General features: G+C 45.7%; 1 protein-coding gene across 1 annotated transcript in view; it reads left to right on the forward strand.

Moving 5' to 3' along the window:
* The window catches only part of SHC3 (SHC adaptor protein 3), a 298,918-nt gene extending 282,109 nt beyond the window's left edge, over positions 1-16,809 (forward strand). Inside the window, exon 12 of the mRNA XM_033236864.1 lies at positions 16,367-16,809. Within this exon, the coding sequence (XP_033092755.1) occupies positions 16,367-16,495 (129 nt within the window). The 3' untranslated portion in view covers positions 16,496-16,809. The remainder of the gene's footprint in view (positions 1-16,366) is intronic.
* Positions 16,810-20,718: the final 3,909 nt, after the last annotated feature.

Consider the following 20,718-nt stretch of genomic DNA (forward strand, 5'->3'; position numbering starts at 1 on the left):
TCTCAGAACTCCTGATTGAGGGAGTAGATCTTCTGTATTGACCTTCTGTTTCTTGTCTTTTCAAAACTTTTCCAGTTATTTGAAATTATGTTCTATGTTCCAGGAGCTTTTCTTGACTATCATACAAACTTTTGTGTGTGTAATATAGATATAATCTAGATGTATATATAGATGTAGATATCTATATACAAATATAATCTATATCTATATATAGTATATATATTACACACAACTTATGTGTGTGTAATATATATCTAATCTATATCTATATCTAGATTAGATATATATCTAGATATAATCTATATCTATATCTGGATATAGATTAGATATATATAGATAAAGGTATATAGATAGATATAGATATAGATAGATATAATTTTACAAATTCTATATTTAATTTCTAAAAGATTCTTGTTGTCCTGCAGTTGTTTTATTTTTCACATATGTTGTTCTTTTTAATACATGCAGTCAGTATCTTTTTGAGTTTTTGATGTTAATATAAGTTAACTTTTTTTTTTTCTGTTTTCCAAATTATCTTCTGAGGCAGGTGTTGATTTGCTCATCATGATCTTTCTCTTCATGGTGCTGGTGTTTTTAAGATGTCTGGCGTCCTTATACCATGAGATTTCAGAACAAGAGGCTGGATGGATTTTCCTGGGGTTGTTCTCTTCTGCTTCAATACGTATAGTTCTCTTTCCCTCTAGTCTGTCCCCAGTATCAGAGGACTGACTGAGATTATGTGTGAATTGTGTGTGTGGAGGTGGTGTCGGCAGAGGATAGAGGGAACGACGTGTGTGGGCGGGGTTTTGTCATCTGAAGGTTAGACTTTAGGTTGAGAAGGGGAGGGGGCTTGGACTTTTAGCCTGGGTGCCTCCCAAGAGTTCTTTACTTAGGGTCACCATCCTCCTCCTACTGTCTTAATTCTCCCCAGGCAGCATGTTTAATTTCTTTGGATAAGTATTCCCCAGACTTCTTCCCTAAAGGCAAAATGCTAGTTTGGCTGTAAGGAGTTGGGAGCAGTGGGAGCTGCAGGCTCAGTTACTGAGGAGTAGTCTTTCTGCAGCCTGGCTGTCCTCCCTCCCACTGTTGCAAGGGTCCCTCTCCTCCACTACGAGACCCCCCTGCCATGCATTCTAGGCTGCCCTCCTCCTCACTCTCTTTTATCCTTCAACATACTTCCATGTTTCTGATAGTCTGTAATGTGTTGCGATCACTGCCTCCTTCTCTTTTGTTTTTAGAAGTTGTTAATTCCTGTACTGTCCTTTTTCTGGGTTTGGGGAAGGTGGAATAGGGCAATTCCTATACTCATCCTAACTGCTATAAAAAAATCAGCATTTCATCCATCTCTAGTTGTCTAATGTCAAAAACTTCAAAATCAAGCAAAATTAAACAAATGAAAACACATGGGTAAATTTTAGCATCATGCCCACTTAATAATTGGTAAGGAAGTTTCCTGTCTTTTCTGTGTAAATACACAAATGACCAGCACAATGAGTCTAGCCCCAGGGGAACTCAGAGCTGTGTCCACAGCTTCTCTGCTCTTCTCTGACAAGGCTCTGAAGAAATCATGACTGGGAACAGTTTCCTATATATTTCCTGTTTGGTCAGCATGGTCAGTTCTCTACCATTTTTTCATTTCTATTGGCAAGAACAGACCTTGCAGACTCTTGGGCAACCTTAGAGGTGATGAGGGACTTCTCAGTAGCTCAGAACTAGGAAAGGAAGTGAGATCCAGAAGGAACGGGGCCAGGGGAGGCTAGGAGTCTCCTCCATCCCCTGGACAAGGCTGGTCCAGAAAACCACAGGAGCAGGGAAGGGAGGACTTGTCCAAGGCCCCAGGTGTGCAGGGATTCAAGGTCAGGCTCACTCCTCAGGTGGAAACTGAGTGCTCACCTGGACAAAGGGGTTGCTTGTGGGCATGTAAGCCCTGGGTGGACAGGGTTCCAAGTTGGGCTCTTGGCATTTGTAAACCAAAGAATATCTGAGACAAATCTCAATCATTTCAGAAGTTTATTTAGCCAGGGTTAAGGACATGCCAGTGACATGCCAGGGTCTCCAGCCCCAGGAGATCCTGAGAACACGTGCCCAGGGTGGTCAAGCTACAGCTTGATTTTATATGTAAGATATTAATCCATACATGTAAGATGTACATTGGTTTGGTCCAGAAAGGTGGGACAATGTGAAGTAGGGGGCTTCCAGGTCATGGGTGGATTCAAAGATTTTCTGATTGGCAATTGGTTGAAAGACTTTGTCTAAAGACCTGGAATCAATAGAAGGGAGTATTGGTTGCAAGAGCTTATCTAAAGACCTGGAAGCAATAGAAGGGAGTGTCTGAGTTAAGATAAGGGGTTGTGGAGACCAAGGTTTTATCATGCAGATGAAGCCTCCAGGTAGCAGGCTTCAGAAAGAAAAGATCGTAGATGTTTCTTTTTTTTCTTTTTTATTTTTTTTGAGATGTAGCTTCACTCTTGTTGCCCAGGCTAGAGAGTGCAGTGGTGCAATCTCAACTCACTACAACCTCTGCCTCCTGGGTTCAAGCGATCCTCCAGCTTCAGCCTCTAGAGCAGCTGGATTACAGACATGCACCACCATGCCCAGCTGATTTTTTTTTTTTTTCTGTATTTTTAGTAGAGACAGTGTTTCACCATGTTGGCCAGGCTGGTCTTGAACTCCTGACTTCAGGTGGTCCACCCACCTTGGCCTCCCAAAGTGCTAGGATTACAGGCATGAGCCACTGTGCCCAGCCAATGTTTTTCATCAGACTTAAAAAGTGTCAGACTCTTAACTTAATTCTCTCCTGGATGAAGGAAAAGACCCGGAAAGGGAAAGGGATTCTCCACAGAATATAGATTTTCCCCACAAGAGACAGCTTTGCAGGGCTATTTCAAAATATGACAAAGACATATTGCCAAAGACTTATATTTTAGGGTAAAATACTTCAATCTGTTTCAGGGCCTGCTATCTGTCATGTGATGCTATGCTAGAGTCAGGCTGGAATTGGGTGTCTTATTTGCTACAAAAGTCTTAAGGTCTCTGTTTAAATGTTACTGCTGGTCAGTTGTGCCTGAATTCCAAAGGGAGGAAGATATAATGAGGCATGTCTGACCCCCACTTCCCATCATGGCCTGACCTAGTTTTTCAGGTTAACTTTGGAATGGCCTTGGCTAAGAGGATGGGTTCATGCTGATGGTTGGGGGGCTTCAAATTTTATTTTTAGTTTACACAATGCAGCCCTAGGGGCTGATGTGGGTCCAGCTCTGTGGCTCAGGTTTGGGATGGACCTGGACCACATCTTCATTTCAAATGTAGGAGAGGCTTGGGTGGCATGTCTGTGTCTGGGGCAGGTCTATATCACACCTGGGTTAGGCTGGATCCAGGCATGAGCCTATGAGCCTGGAGGTGGGGTGGGGTCTCTCAGTGGATCCAGCAGAAGTGAGAAAGTGGGCAAAGGCCAGCTACTGTGTATGTCTGTGTGTGTGTGTGCACGTGCATGTGTGTGTGTGACCTGTTCCAGGGTAATTAATGTTTTAATCACGAGATGTCCCCATCTGATGACTTTGCCTCTTCCAGAAGTGTGACCCTTTAGAAGGGGCAGATGAAATCATTTTGTCATTGATGGAGTGTCGTCATTCATGGAAAAATTTTAACCAGTATTTCTAACTGCCCACAGGGCAGCTCCACTTACACATTTCCCAGGCAATTGAAGCCCATGGCGTCTGCAGTGAGTGGAAGGTGTTGTCCGCATCTCCTCAGCCCCAGCTGCCCCTCCTGGGTTCCCCTCCACACCACACCTCTCTTCTCATACTCTGCATTCAGATGCTGAACAAAGTCCCCTAAATATCTCTGCAAGCTGCCTCTTCCTCTTGACCCACCTGGACTCCCAGTGACAGCCCCCGCCCACCCTGCAGGAGGCTTGCTGATATCCATTCCCTGCTCAGAATCCTTCTGGGATGTCATCACTTCCAGTGTAAGGTTAAACTGTGTAGTGTGGGGAATAGCAAACATTCCCCAGCATGTCCTTGATGCCACACACTGTACTAACTACTTCACTTGTATTAATCCTTTTATTCTGAAAACAGTCCTGTGAAGCAGGACTCGCGATAGCCATTTTACAGAGAGGTCAGTAACTTGCTATCAGGAGTGTCATTAGCAGGTGGCAGGCCAGGCTGTGGCAGGTGCTCAAAGCTGTCTTCTCGTCACTTGTCACTGCACTGCAGGACAGGCAGTACTTAATACAGCACACAGGGAGTGGTGGAGTGCACCTGTAGTCCCAGCTACTCAGGAGGCTAAGGCAGAAGGGTGGCTTGAGCCCAGGAGTTTGAGGCTGTAGTGAGCTATGATCGTACCATTGCACTCCAGCCTGGGTGACAGAGTGAGACTCTCTTTCTAAATAAATAAATAAAAATAAACAAATATGTAAATAAATAAGATGCACAGGATGCTGCTTGTGCACCCAGGAGAGAAAGGGCTTCAAGGGTAATGGCTTGGGATGACCATGCCCTTTACACATCAGGGGAGCATCCTGAGAAGGGCTGTGTGTTTCTGATTGGACAATGAGAGGGGGCTGAGTGAACTGGGAAGGCATTGTTGCATTACAGGTAACTTACAAATCACACCCACAGCTTGAGCTGCTGTTCTAGGCCAGCTGTTAGTCTAGCAACTTCAGCATCAGAGAGCTTGCTTAGAAATGAGATCCTTAGCTCCCACCCCAGACCTGCTGAGTCAGGAACTCAGAATGGGGCCTGGGAGTGTGGGATGGAGGTGAGGCAGTAGACTGAACTTTCACAAGCCCTTCTTCAGGGGCTAGAGTTGGGAACCACAAGTCTAGGCAACAGACCCTTTGAAAAATGAGGAAGGATATGTTAGGTAACTTGTCAGGCAAACACAGCACATTGGCAGTAGAAACAGGATTTGAACTGACAACTTGTGATATCTTGACCAGTGGTTTTTTTTCCTCTACATGGTCATACCTTCTGATTCTGTTCTGCTGCCTATGGCCAGTTAAACACAGAAGTAGATCATCTAGATGCTTGGATGAATAAAATTTGAAAAATTAATTTCTACTGAATTTCTGGAAAGTAGGTAAGAATAGACAGTAAAAGAAGTAACCAGGAAGAAGTTCCACCTCCCCCAAGCCAAGCGGTTTTCTGGAGGTTGTGGCAGAGAAGAGAAACAGTAAGATTGGTTATAGCCTCAATGGCAGTTTTGGGAAATCAGAATACGCTGCATATTTCTTAATGATTTTAATTTCCCACACTTTTGAGTTGCTTCTCAGGCTCCCAAGCATCCTTGGGCCTAAGTAAACCCAGCCTTTCTGAAGACATGGAGCTTGGTTCCTTCCCACTGAGCGGCTGGCAGCTTTGATCTGTGGGATCTGATTTTCTTCTACTCTGAGACTTTCTCAGATGATTAAAAATATTGTAAGCAACTCAAAGAGACCTTGTTGATAAGGCTTATCAAGCTGGCCTCAGAGTTTATTCTGGGCTCCTGACTCCTGAAGGGCAATCAGCTCTCATGCTAAGATCAGGGTGGGCCTGAGGCCCCAGGCTGACCTCTCTCCCTGAGTGTTCGCTTCTCATAGAGGAAGCCTGTGCCTGCCCCACCTTCCAAAGAAGGCAAGGCCAGTAGCGGCTGACTCGCTCAAACCCATCGCATGCCTGGAAAAACCTTCCAAGGTGTTTATGGTTGTTGTGAGACGTCAGTTCTTATCTTCTTGATTTAGAAGAATTTAAGCAAGAGACACACAGCAAGGGAGATGCAAAATAGTGCAATTTATTACAAAGGAGAAAGAATATTTTGAAAGTTAGGTGCAGAATAGATAGTACACCCTGAGAGAGCTAATTCAGGGCAGGCTGCAGGGTAAGGATGAGACAGCAAAGACGGGCACTAGGGAGACTCCCTTTATGGGCGCCTTTCATGATTATTCATAAGGAGGTGTTGCTATAAGCATGTTCTGGGTGGTCCTCTGGGTGCACATGCGCAGTAGCTGAACATGCTTGTTCGTAAGTCACATCTCATTAGCATCTTAAATCTCCACCCAGGGATGTGTTTTTTGCTATTATAATGGGCAAAGGGTCAGTCTGAGCACAAGTAAAATTAAAATGCGCAGTGCTCTCTAGAGGGGGAGATTCCCTACTGAAGATAGCTGTGCTTGAATTAGCTGGACTACAGTGTGAATGCTGATGCTTACTGTGTTGGCTGTACATCCCACGGTTGCCACATCCCAAAAACATGGTTACTTCCTTGACTACCTATCCTGCCTCAAAGCCACAGGTGACGGTGGCCAGACTGGTGGAGCAGGCTTTGGAGAAGGAAGTGGGCAGTCTGAGCTTTCCCCACTGGAGGAGCTTCCCGCCTCCCCCAACCCTCCCTTCCTGGGCTGAAGGGTCCTTGCATCTCCTTCTAGGCTCCTGGAGCCCCGAGGGGACAGTTAAAGTGTTTAAATGCTGCCCGAGGCTCTTCAGGTTCCTGCCCTGGGTCTTGGCTGAGATCATGGTCCAGCCCTGCTGGGGTGTAGGGTGGGGTGGAGCTCCCTGCTCAGCAAAATGAGCTGAGGCCTCTGCTCTGTTTGCTGGAGGACCAGCTGACTTCTCTCATTGACATCATGCCTTTGTTCACTACAAAGGAAATATGGAAATTATGCGGCCCATTCAGTCACCTCTGGCTCGGGCAAGTCGTGTGACTTACCCACACAGTGGAAGTTCTCAGTGGGAAAGACCACCCTGTAGTCTTGCTCTGGAAGCCCGCAGGGGCAGGCAGGGCCCTGAGAGTGCTCCAGGGCTGGCTCCTCCCATTTTATTCCCAAGTCATATATACTGGGCATCCAGGTAGGGCTCTGTGTGACAGGGTTGTTCCATGGCTAAGAAAGAAATGTCTTAGAGGGCAACGTCAGGCAATGTGGAAGGAGCCCTCCAGCTCTCAAGATCCAAATTCCTAGCACTGTGTTCTACTGGCCCCAAGGGGTGCTGGAAGCACTCAGTGTCCACCTAGTGCAGGACAGAGGAGCCTCACCTGGGATGGCCCAAGGCAGGCGAGCCCAGGCATGCAGGCAGGGTTCAGGGAGAGCCACTGCTCAGCTTCCTGCAGTACTTCCTTCTCTCTGCCTGCTTTGCTTCTGGTTTGTGGGTTTTTACATGGATTTCAGGTTAGTTTTGTGGGACAGCTATGCTTTCCCAGGGGTGACCTGGGCCTAGGCCCTCCACTCTGTGAGCAGATCTGGTGCTGTCTTTGGTCACTGAGGTCATGGCTGTGGGGACATTGAGTGCGGTGGTGTTGGCCTCCCTACTCTGGCAGCTGAGTGAAGACTTCTTTGTGGTTTCTTGAGCAGTGATTCATCAAATGCTGTCCTGGAGGTCTCATGGAGACGGCACACTTCCCAAGGTAGCCTGGGCTTTTCCCTGGGGCAGGAGGAGACTACCCCTCTATCCAGCTGCAGAGCTCCTGAAAAATCATTTTTAAGGTGGAATTGGCAGCGATAGTCAATACTAACAACAAGTGTACTTTCCATACAGTGAGAACAAAAGTTACAAACCTGATTCTGCTAGAATATTATTGTTCCAGAAGGCTGGTGCAACTGGCGGGCATCTCCTGTGTGGGCACTGCAGCTCAGTGCGAAATGTCCCTGTGAGGTCAAACTGGGGCTGCAGCTCGGCAGATCCCTACCGCTCCCCTGGGCACCTTCCCAAGCCCTGAGTGTCCTCATGAGGCCCATATGTGCCACCATACGGCAAAAGGCTCTCCCTGCATCCTTCCACCACTGGGAACTTTGGAGGATCACCAAGGTACAGCACCCAGTGTCAGAGCTACACCCAGACACACAATCCTGCAAGCAGACATTTGTGCCCAGCTTAGTCACTGCTGATGGAGGAGACATGGAGAGTCAATGAGGGGGACTAACCTGTGTCCCCTGCCCCACTCCTGTACATTCCACTCACAACACCCACATCCTGAGGTCGGCCTGCCCACTTTGCTCTCCTCCTGGGCCTGCATCTCCTACTGTACGTGAGGGCAGTTTTGTGCCAGCCCCTGCAAGGGCTTCTTTAAGGATGATTTATCTGTCTCATTTTGTTGTTGGTGATAGTTTAGTGTCCCCCTAGAGCCTGGCACCAGAAACTATCCGTGTTTTGTCCTGCTTTGACTTGGATATAGGTCACAGCCAGAGGAGGAGCCCTGGCTGTGAGGTCACAACCATCTAGGGAGTCCTGAGGGAGGCCCAGAGGGAATGATGAAAATGACAAGCCAGACCTGCTGTTGTCCACAGACCACAGAGGTCCCCACACCCAAAATATGGGACAAAGGAGCCTGCCCCACAACTGGCACCCCGCCTCCTTGCCCTGCTGCTTCTGACCCTCCACCCTCACCTCTTACCCCACCATTCCTATCTTCCACCTTCCAACCCCGTGTCACCTCTCCATCTTTCACCCCTTAACCTGACCCCCATTCTCCTTACTTTTGGACACTGAGGGTGATTCCTGCTGACCACACGCCACACAGAGCTGAGTGTGCATTTCTGCCCTAGCCTAGGGAAGAAGCATGTTTTAATTAAGCTGCTGTGAAACCTTGGGGATCTCTACCTAAAAACGATACACATTTTTAACAGGAACGGTCTACAAAAATCAAATCAAAGAAGACATTCCAGAGGCTCCAAAGTGCTCTTGCTTTAGGAGTAGGAGATGTTGCTTTCATTTCTTTGTAAAACCTCACCTCCTCCAGCTTCTCTCCCTGAAAACCGAGTCCCACCCAGTGCTCTCAAACTGAATATTTATTTATTCTTTCGGTTTTTAAATAGACTTTATTTGATATTATTTAATAAATATTGTAAAGAACTGACATCTTGACAATATTGAGGATTCCTATCCATAAATATGAAATAGCTCTTCATTTATTTAGTTCTTTGATTTCTTTTATCGGACTTTTGTAGTTTTCCTCATATAGATCTCATAGGCATTTTGTTAGATTTATACCGATTTCATTTTCGGGGTGCCAGTGTAAATGGTATTGTGTTTAAAATTTAAATTCCACATGTTCATTGCTGATATACGGGAAAGTGATTGACTTTTGTATATTTACCTTATATCCTGCAACCTTACTATAATCACAATTAGTTCAAGGAGATTTTTTTTATTTTTTTCAGATCTTCTTCTAGACAATCATGCCATCTGTGAACAAAGGTAGTTTCATTTCTTCCTTCCCAATCAGTATACCTTTTTTTTTCTTTTCTGTCTTACTGTCTTACTTTTGGACACTGTAGGTGATGCCTACTGACCACAGGCCACACAAAAAAGAACTCTATAGCACAATACACTTCTTCCCCCAGCCTAGAGAAGAGGCATATTTTAATTAAGCTGCTGTGAAACCTTGGAGATTTCTACCTAAAAATGGCAACACGTTTTAGCAATAATGGTTTACAAAGATGAAATCAAAAAATAAATTCTATAGGTTTTCTTTGGAATATTAGGACTTCCAGTACAATATTGAAATGGAGTAGTGAGAGGGAATATCCTTATCTTGTTCTTGATCTTTGAGTTTCTCAGTATCAGATATAATGTTAGCTGTAGGGTTTTTTTTGCAGATATTCTTTTTTTTTTTTTTTCTGAGACAGAGTCTTGCTCTGTCGCCCAGGCTGGAGTGCAGTGGCATGATCTCAATTGACTGCAGCCTCCATCTCCTGGGTTCAAGCGATTCTCCTACCTTAGCCTCCTGAGTAGCTGGGATTACAGTTACCCACCATGACATCTGGCTAATTTTTGAATTTTTTTCGGTAGAGATGGGGTTATACTGTGTTGGCCAGGCTGGTCTTGAACTCCTGACCTCAAGTGATCCGCCTGCCTTGGCCTCCCAAAGTGCTGGGATTACAAGTATGAGCCACCGTGCCCGACCCATAGATATTCTTTATCAAGTTGAGGAATTTCCTCTCCTACTTTATCAAGAGGGCTTTAAAAAAAAAAAAAAAGAAAAAGAAAAAAGAAAAACCTGCTTTATCAAGAGTTTTTTTTTTTTTTTTAAGACCCTTTTAAAAATTGCAGTTTAAGTTCTGGGATACCTGTGCAGAACGTGCAGGTTTGTTACATAGGTATACACATGCCATGGTAGTTTGCTGCGCCCATCAACCCGTCATCTACATTAGGTATTTCTGCTAATGCTATCCCTAGCCCCCCACCCTCTGACAGGCCCTGGTGTGTGATGTTCCTCTCCCTGTGTCCACATGTTCTCATTGTTCAACTCCCACTTATGAGTGAGGACATGTGGTGTTTGGTTTTCTGTTCCTGTGTTAGTTTGCTGAGAATGACCGTTTCCAGCTTCATCCATGTCCCTGCAAAGGACATGAACTCATCCTTTTTTATGGTTGCATAGTGTATATGTGCCACGTTTTCTTTATCCAGTGTATCATTGATGGGCATTTGGGTTGGTTCCAAGTCTTTGCTATTGTGAACAGTGCTGCAATAAACATACATGTGCATGTGTCTTTTTAGTAGAATGATTTATAATCCTTTGTATATACCCAGTAATGAGATTGCTGGGTCAAATGGTATTTCTGGTTCTAGATCCTTGAGGAGTCACCATACTGTCTTCCACAATGGTTGAACTAATTTACACTCCCACCAGCAGTGTAAAAGCATTCCTATTTCTCCACATCCTCTCCAGCATCTGTTGTTTCCTGACTTTTTAATGATCACTATTCTAACTGACGTGATATGGTATCTTATTGTGGTTTTGATTTGTATTTCTCTAATCACCACTGATGATGAGCCCCTTTTCATACTTTGTTGGCTGCATAAATGTCTTCTTTTGAAAAGTGTCTGTTCATATCCTTCGCCCACTTTTTGATGGGGTTGTTTTTCTCTTGTAAATGTGTTTAAGTTCTTTGGTAGATTCTGGATATTAGCCCTTTGTCAGATGGGTAGATTGTAAAAATTTTCTCCCATTCTGTAGGTTGCCTTTTCACTCTGATGATAGTTTATTTTGCTGTGCAGAAGCTCTTTAGTTTAATTAGATCCCATTCGTCAATTTTGGCTTTTGTTGCCATTGCTTTTGGTGTTTTAGTCATGAAGTCTTTGCGTATGCCTATGTCTTAAATGTATTGCCTAGGTTTTCTTCTAGGGTTTTTATGGTTTTAGGTCTTGCATTTAAGTCTTTAATCCTTCTTGAGTTAATTTTTGTATAAGGTGTAAGGAGGGGGTCCAGTTTCTGTTTTCTGCTTAGGGCTAGCCAGTTTTCCCAACACCATTTATTAAACAGGGAATCCTTTCCCCATTACGTGTTTTTGTCAGGTTTGTCAAAGATCTGATGGTTGTAGATGTGTGGTGTTATTTATGAGGCCTCTGTTCTGTTCCATTGGTCTATATATCTGTTTTGGTACCAGTACCATACTGTTTTGGTTACTGTAGCCTTGTAGTATAATTTGAAGTCAGGTAGTATGATGCCTCCAGCTTTGTTCTTTTTGCTTACAATTGTCTTGGCGATGTGGGCTCTTTTTTGGTTCCATATGAAATTTAAAGTAGTTTTTTCTAATTCTGTGAAGAAAGTCAGCAGTAGCTTGATGGGGACAGAGTTGAATCTATAAATTAGTTTGGGCAGTATGGCCATTTTCATGATATCGATTCTTCCTATCCATGAGCATGGAATGTGTTTCCATTTGTTTGTAAAAAAAGACCCCCTTTTTTTTTTAAACAAAAAATCTCTTGGTAAGAGGTGTTGGATTTTGTCAAATGCTTTGTCTGCATCCATTGATATGATCATGTGATTTTTCTTCTTTAACATGATGGATAAAAGTAATTGATTTCTGAATATTGGACCTGAAATAAATTCCACTTGGTTGTGGTCTATAATTATTTTTATACATTTGTTGGGTTCAATTTGTTAATATTTGTTGAGCATTTTTGCATCTATGTTCATGAGAGATATTGTGCTATAGAGTTCTTTTTTATTATTATACTTTAAGTTCTAGGGTACATGTGCACAACGTGCAGGTTTGTTACATATGTATACATGTGCCATGTTGGTGTGCTGCACCCATTGACTCGTCATTTACATTACGTATATCTCCTAATGCTACCCCTCACCCCTCCCCTCTCCCCACAATAGGACCTGGTGTGTGACGTTCCCCTTCCTGTGTCCAAGTGATCTCGTTGTTCAATTCCCACCTATTAGTGAGAACATGCAGTATTTGGTTTTCTGTTCTTCATTAGTTTGCTGAGAATGATGGTTTCCAGCTGCATCCATGTCCCTGCAAAGGACACGAACTCATCCTTTTTCATGGCTGTGTAGTATTCCGTGGTGTATATGTGCCACATTTCTTAATCCAGTCTGTCACTCATGGACATTTGGGTTGATTCCAAGTCTTTGCTATTGTGAATAGTGCCACAATAAACATACGTGTGCATGTGTCTTTATAGCAGCATGACTTATAATCCTTTGGGTACATCCCCAGTAATGGGATGGCTGAGTCAAATGGTATTTCTAGTTCTAGATCCCTGAGGAATTGCCACACTATTTTCCACAATGGTTGAACTAGTTTACAGTCCCACCAACAGTGTAAAAGTGTTCCTATTCCTCCACATCCTCTCCAGCACCTGTTGTTTCCTGATTTTTTAATGATTGCCATTCTAACTGGTGTATGATGGTATCTCATTGTGGTTTTGATTTGCATTTCTCTGATGGCCAGTGATGATGAGCATTTTTTCATGTGTCTGTTGGCTGTATGAATGTCTTCTTTTGAGAAATGTCTGTTCATATCCTTTGCCCACTTTTTGACGGGGTTGTTTGTTTTTTTCTTGTAAATTTGTTTGAGTTATTTGTAGGTTCTGGATATTAGCCCTTTGTCAGATGAGTAGATTGCAAAAATTTTCTCCCATTCTGTAGGTTGCCTGTTCACTCTGATGGTAGTTTCTTTTGCTGTGCAGAAGCTCTTTAGTTTAATTAGATCCCATTTGTCAATTTTGGATTTTGTTGCCATTGCTTTTGGTGTTTTAGACATGAAGTCCTTGCCCATGCCTATGTCCTGAATGGTATTACCTAGGTTTTCTTCTAGTGTTTTTGTGGTTTTAGGTCTAACATTTAAGTCTCTAGTCCATCTTGAATTAATTTTCGTATAAGGAGCAAGGAAAGGATCCAGTTTCAGCTTTCTATTTATGGCTAGCCAATTTTCCCAGCACCATTTATTAAATAGGGAATCCTTTCCCCATTTCTTCTTTTTGTCAGATTTGTCAAAGATCAGATGGGTGTAGATGTGTGGTATTATTTCTGAGGGCTCTGTTCTGTTAGAGTTCTTTTAATGTCTTTGGATTTGGTATTAAGGTAATGCTCACTTCATAGAATGAGGAAGTATGTTCTCTGATTCTATCTTCTGAGAAAGATTGTAGGGAATTGAAATAAATTATTCCTTAAATGCTTGATAGAATTCACCAGTGAACCCATCTAGGCCTTGTATTTTTTGTTTTGGAAGGTTATTAATTATTGGTTCAATTTCTTTAATATATATATGCCTATTCCGATTGTTTATTTCTTCTTGTGTGAGTTTTGGAAGGTTGTGCCTTTCAAGGAATTTTAAAATTTAGATGATCAAATTTATGAGCATAGAGTCATCCATAATACAGATGCTCCCCAACCTAGGATGAGCTTACATCCCAATAAACCTATCATATGTTGGGAATATTGTAAATCAAATGCAAATAAGAACCTGATAAACTGGCCACAAGGTTGAATTCTGTTATTCCTGTATTCCTTTACTGTCTTTTTAATGTTCATGGGATCTCTTGTGGGGTCCCCTCTTTTCTTTCTTATATTGATAATTTGGGCCTTATCATCTTTTTTTCTTAGCCCGGCTAGAGGTTTATCAATTGTATTGATATTTTCAAAGAACCAACTTTTGGTTTCATTTATTTTTTTCTATTGATTTGCTGTTTTCAATTTATTGATTTCTGCCCTAATTTTTACCTATTATTTCTTTCCTCCTGCTTACTTTAGATTAATTTGTTCTTTTTTTTAGCTTCCTAAGGTGGAAGCTTAGATGATTAATTTTAGACTTTTTTTAATTTCTAGTATATGCACATTTTCGTCTCTTCTGTAGCCTGACTAGAATGAAGGCTTTCATCTTGATTTTTATTTCCTCTTTAATATGCACAGCCTCAACCAGTTGTCTGGGGTTAACATTCCATGTGTCTTCACTGTGGCAGAATCCTTGCAGGTGTGTCTGGAGTCTTGGTTTGTCTTGGCTGCCCAGTGGTTTTAATCAGCCACCAGCATTTCTAGTGCATAACAGGTGGGTCCACACAGAGAGTTCTGTCGGCTGTAAGTTCTTTGGACAGGAGCCAGACTTCAGTATTTATGGCAAAGAAGTGAACTGGCCTCTCTACTTCCTTAGTCAGTAAATACATAGATATGTGTTTATGTTGGCCAGCCTATATACTGAAATATGCTAACTGGTGGTTCTCAGCTTTGACAGCATGTTGGAATCACTGGAGGAGCCTAAGACACTTGGTCCCCAGGCCACACCCTGAGCTCCTTATGGAACTGGCCTGGGGCCTGGACTGTGGTTACTAAAAGGTCCTCAGGAGGTTTGGAGGTGAGACCAGGTTGAGACTATTGTCTCAGACACTTCCCTGCCCTAAACCACGCTTCACCCATTCCAGTTTGCTCAGAACTTACGTGAGTGTCAGTCATTAAGGAATGAGAGTAAGGAGTCAATGTTAAGGCAACACCGCAGTACTGGTCGCAAGCTGAGTTCCTGGGTGCCCCCAGCTTCCAAATAAGTATGCTGCTTGAGTCACCCAGGGGTCTTTCTGGGGCAGGAATGCTGAGGAGCCCCAAGAGAATTAAACAACTTCAGTAGAAAGATGCTGGGAAGTCTTGCCAAAAGCTTCCTTTCTGAGCTTGCCCAACAGGTTACATCCTTAGTGAGGCTTAGTGCCCAAAAATCAGGAGACCCTCTGGTCCAGAGAGCTCTTCTCCCTCTGGTGCTTACAGAGATGGGTGGCGAGGGTTCCTGCAGGAGGAAAACACTCTAATTTCAAAGTTCTTCTGTTCCTTCAGCTGCTAGTTGGTAGAGCCATGAGCAGATGGTATGAGCTTCTCAGAGCACCTTGGGTAGGGACTTCCAATATGCACACCTGAAGTATAGACTTGGGGTAGGGGCGGGATGGTGGTTAAAAGTCCAGAGGCTGATGTTTCTTTGGTAGGTTGATGGAGGCGAGAGGCAAGAGTGGCCACATTAATGGAAGCAGGAGTGACAATGAGAATTTGGGGAAAAGATAATATTGGGGAAAACCGGAGAACGAACATAGCCTCGGGAGTCCCTGCAGGAGGACGAGGAGAGCTGGGTGTCCCATGAAAGGATGGGCTCCTGGAAATTCATCTGCACACACTGATGGAGAGGAGACCCCTACTAAGGCTGGAGAGCGAAGCCAGGGAATTCAACTGACCCTCGAGCGTAACCGCAAGGGTGGCCTGTGAGGGTGAATATGGACATAGCCAGGTGGCTGCCTTCTGCCTCCATCTCCCACTTCTCAAACATGCAAGTCCCAGGGGATTGTGTCCAGAATTCCTCAAAAGACAGCTCCTGACAGCCCCCACCCCACCTTTTTCAAGTGTGAGCCATATCTGTGAATGTGCCAGCTCAGAGTAGAGGCAGCTGATGGACCCCAGAGACCACAGTGCAGGCCAGCAAGCAGGGCAGAGTGTTCAACTTCCTCTCCCCTAACATGGCATTAAAAGTTTATGGGCAGGCTGTAGAATTGAAAGCCCAGGAACATGGAGCCTGTACCTCTGACCCAACCTGGCTCACTCTCCAGTGGGGGACTGCAGGGGCAATAGCAGCTCCTCTGGGGAACTGTGGAGCTTGCCCCTGGTGGGTGTCCAGGATGCCTGGGGAGGAAGGAAGGCAGCCCAGAGGTGCTGGCATTGAGGTGGGGCCAGGATCAGATGGAAGACACTCATTGTGGGCCAGGAGATGGCCATGCAAAGGCCTAGAGGTGGGAGGGTCATGGGAGACTGCAGAGCCCAGTGCAGGGCTCCCTCCCAGGGAGGAAGCAGGAGAGACAGGTGAGGTGGCCCTGGTTGGTGAAGGTTGGGGAGGCCATGCCTATAGGACAGTGGGCTGAGACGTTCCAGAGCTCAGTCCCAGGGGCCTGGGCTTATGGTTACTGAAAGGTCTTCAGGTAGTTTGGAGGTGAGCCCAACCAATGAAATGGATTGGCCGTTGCTAGTGACCAGGGTCTTTGCAGACAGCATCTCTAAAGTGGAGGAAGCCCCTTGTCCCCTCCTCCTTTCCTTCTGGGCCAGTTCAGATGGTCTGGCTGATTCTGAGCAAAGCATGTTCTCTTTTTACTGCCTGCGGGATGTGCTTAACCGTTCTTTGCTTCGTTCATAGATCCGGACGAAAGACAGAGTCTTTGACAGTATCAGCCACCTCATCAACCACCACCTAGAGAGCAGCCTGCCCATCGTCTCTGCAGGGAGTGAGCTGTGCCTCCAGCAGCCAGTGGAGAGGAAGCAGTGACCCAGCCAGCGCTGCTCCCAGCACTGTGCACCAGGTCAGGAGGACCTGGAGTGGACTGGAATCGGGGCTGCAGGAACTGGGACAGCTGCCTATGGCTCAGAGCCTTCTTCAAAAGCTTCAAAAGGAAGGCTTCCTTTAAGGTCAAGTTTCATAAACTTGGTTCTGAATTTCTCATATGCATATTAAAGGTGTACATACCTATACATCCTGTACAAAGTATCCCTCTATATTTATATTTTTTAAGACTAAGAAAGATGTAAGACTAATGTTCTGTGCTGTATGTTTTTAATGAAAAAAAAATAAGTTTGACTGTAGTTGTCCAGGCAAAAATTTAATTCAACTGACCCATTCCACCGGGAAATGCCACTAGGAAGGTGTAGCCTGCAGTTTTACCTAATAAGCACAATTGGAGGGGAATAGAAGCACAGAATTGTGATGGAATTGCAAGGCGTGCTGCTCAGAGCATGCCTAGCCCTGCACTGAAAGCTATGAGATACTTGTCCTGAGGCATGACTGTGCTTGCTGGTGGGAGCAGACATCCTCCCTTGGCCTCCCTAGGATACCTCCTGTGCTCCCTGCACTGCACTCCACGTGCCTGGGGTGTCCAGCACCACACAACTCACTGCAGCTTCACTAAAGAACAGGTGGCACTCCAGCTCCTCCGGGTCCTGCTGAGCACCGGACCCCACCACCCTTGACCCCAGTTGTGCGAGGAGTACTTGGGAATTCATTTCATGCCAAAATGGCACAAAATAAGCTTCACCAACCAAGATCTTGGTTGACGAGTGCTTCCCTGTTCTTGTGCATCTAATGCTAAAATGGGTATTTGTAGAAGGGTGGCCGGGGCAAGTTCCTGTTTGTAGCTCCCTCTGGTCAGCGGTTGACTACAGGCTGCTTGTGGTAGTTGCTAGTAAAGTCCCCCTCCCACCTTATACAATAGGGGAGAAGCCTGTGTGACAGCAAGAGCAGGCACCCATCCCAGAGCTCAGTCCCGGAGACTCAGGCATTGAGGCTTCTGGGGCTGCATGTGCCAGAAGCCCAGGAGTCACTGGAATCCATTTGAGGTTCTGCCTCTGGCACGAGGGATGGGGGAAAGGCCTGCTGTCCCAACAAGGTTTCCCAGTCGCTGCAGGGAAGAGCTTGTGCCCACCCCCATTCTTTGTCTTGACTCCCTTTCTTCCAGGTAAAATACTGTCATTTCCTGAGGAGTTATTTGGTGTTAGAAAACTGGCAATGTTTATGGCTTTCAAATACTATCTCGGCTGAGACTGCCCTGTGATTTTCACAGATACCTTTTAAAGAATAGATGGATCCATTTGCTTGTTGGCAGCTTGGCTCTCGTTCTGGTGAGACCCCAACAGGGTACAGCACCCTGTAGGGCACAGGTCAGCAGAACAGAAAGACACCCTAAACATGTTTAGAGTTGGATAGTGATAAATCTGACCCTGTAAGGAGAGTTACAAGGAGTCTGAAAACTCTGGCAGATAATAATACTGCTAAGTTCTAATGCCAATGGTGTGAGCCCCATTTCTGCCTTGGGGTGTGCGTGTGGCCAGATGGAAGGATAGGTTAGAGCTAACCAGTGAGGATGAGTCAGGGCAGGTCCCAGCCTTCATACATGGCTTTCTAGGGGAGTTTTGCCTTTGAGAGTCCAATGAATTTGAGATGACAGTGAAGTCAGTGTTCTAGAATGTTCTGCAGTGGATTGACACTCTGGAGAGTCTGGCACTAATGTAGACTGAGCTACTGTTTCCTGAAATGGTTTTGACTTCAGGCATCATGTGGATACTCTGCTTAGTGATCTAGAAGCAGAGGGCTGCATGGGGATGCTGGCAGCAGCTGCATCAGGCTTCTGCCCCGAGACAGTGTTGATTTGGATGCTCTGAGAGCCGCCCTGCACATCTGTCCTCTGGGAGGCTAGGAGCCCTGGAGAGACACACACAGCTCTGACCCACCTGTGTGTGCATGTGCACCACATAGAAAAATGTGCGAAATGACCTTCTTTCAACATTCGTGCATTCCCCATTTGTGAAAGGTCAAAATGCTATTATAACATTCAGGGACAATAGCAAAGTAGGAAACGCAAATTAGGAGCTGTGAATGCTATAACATTTGATTTACTTTATTTTTCTCTTGGGGGGACTTGAATGGTAATCTGCAGCTTTAGTAGCTCCTGCTGTGAGGTCAGTGTCTAGTTCGATGGTGATAGAAAATATATATAATACTTTTTTTGCATGAGAATCAATTTAAAAATTCAAAGTATTGGAGTCAAATTTTTTCTTTTTAATATTAATTCAAAATATACATTTTAAATCTCAGATTATAATATTGGTTACACTAGAATAGTGCCAGTGAAATGAGCAGGCTTCAGACATAGCAGATGGCAGCGATTTTCTAATCTTTGTTCCCTTCCATTTGTAAAGCGGATTAGAGTGCACATTAGTTATCCCAACTCTTCCCTCCAGCACCGTGTGCTGGGCCATTCCTGTGAGCCTCACTGACACATGGGGAAACTGAGGCTGGGGCTGGTGCCACACCTTGCTGGAGGCCATGTTGTCATCTGGCTGCAGAGCCCTTCTGCTCACTCAGCATTTCCTGAGCCCTGCTGTGTGTCAGCCTGTGCTTTGAGCTCAGGATTCCAAGGCAAAAGCAGTGGAGCCTCCTCTCTGTTTAGCCTGGGCCCCTCTTCCCCACACTTTCTCAGGCCACATCTCTGCCTGGGCAGGGCAGGGAAGCTGAACAATGAATGCAGTGGGAATGGCACTATACCTTGCGTTCCAGGGCCTCAGGCTTCTAGGGCACAGTCGCTGCTGCTGTGCTGGGCCACTGTGGCCCTGCAGAGTGCACCTGGGCCCTGCTGCCCCCTCCAGTGGGCACCCCCAACACTTAACCCCAAACTCTATGTCTTCTGGGAGTACAAGGTGGGGGCCAGCAGTCCTAAAACGGCCCCTCTGCTCTTACCGAGTGGCCCTAGAGACCCCTACCCCCCTCCCTTAACCCCACGAATGAATCAGCTGTGCTTCAAATGACATCTCTGTCCCGCGGAGGCCGGCTGGGCCTCTCATGGGGGTGCTCATTGTGGTTTAACTCAGCTTTGATTCTTGACCTCCAAGGCTGCCTCTGAGTAGCTCACTGGAGAATCAGGTGGGGAGGTGAAAAACACTGCAGTCAAATGACTCAATCTTAAATCCTGTGCTTAAGACGCCACTGTTGCTGCTTTTTATATCAGAAGCACCCAAAGACTGGGCGTCCGCTCAGCCTTGATGAGCGAGCAGCTATTTTGTCAGGCCATCTCTAATGTTGGGATAATGGACAAAGGCCTGATTGGGCCATATGTGGCCTTCTTTAGGGCCTCCTGGAGGTGGAGGAGGTCGTGGGTAATTTATAATGAAGAAAGGAAATGAGAAGCTGTGTGTATAGGTAAAGGCCTAACTTAAAAGGAAGGACAGGCTCAGGGAAGGGTGGATCCTAAAGGGCCCATGTGCCGGGGGCACCGTGGACATGTGTGTCCGGCCCAGCCTCCATGCCTGGTGCTAGGATTCTGAAGGTGGCCCCTGGCTCCCAAAATAAAGCTTTCCTTTTCAGTAGCATCTGAAACTTGGGTAGCTTCTTTCTATAAGCAATGCTTTAAGACGGACGTCTGGGTCCTCATTTCCTCCAAACCGGCTGCCACCTGAAGGGCGGTCACACATTTTTTTTCTGTTGGGCTGAGCTGAGCAGAAGCCTCGGACTGTAGGCGTTCCTGGGGCAGGGACAGTGCTGGCCACGAGTAGATACGTCCATCCGGCCTCCACCCTTGCACACCCAGAACGGCATGGACTCAGAATGGCATGGACTCAGAACGGCATGGACTCAGACGGCATGGACTCGGACTCAGACGGCATGGACTCGGACTCAGAACGGCATGGACTCAGAACGGCATGGACTCAGAACCGCATGGACCCAGAACGGCATGGACCCAGAACCGCATGGACCCAGAACGGCATGGACCCAGAACGGCATGGACTCAGAACTGCATGGACCCAGAACCGCATGGACCCAGAACGGCATGGACCCAGAACGGCATGGACTCAGAACGGCATGGACCCAGAACCGCATGGACTCAGAACGGCATGGACTCAGAACCGCATGGACCCAGAACGGCATGGACCCAGAACCGCATGGACCCAGAACGGCATGGACCCAGAACGGCATGGACTCAGAACGGCATGGACTCAGACCGC

This window comes from Trachypithecus francoisi, unplaced genomic scaffold (assembly GCF_009764315.1).
Source record: "Trachypithecus francoisi isolate TF-2019V2 unplaced genomic scaffold, Tfra_2.0 Lachesis_group16, whole genome shotgun sequence".
Lineage (NCBI taxonomy): Eukaryota > Metazoa > Chordata > Mammalia > Primates > Cercopithecidae > Trachypithecus > Trachypithecus francoisi.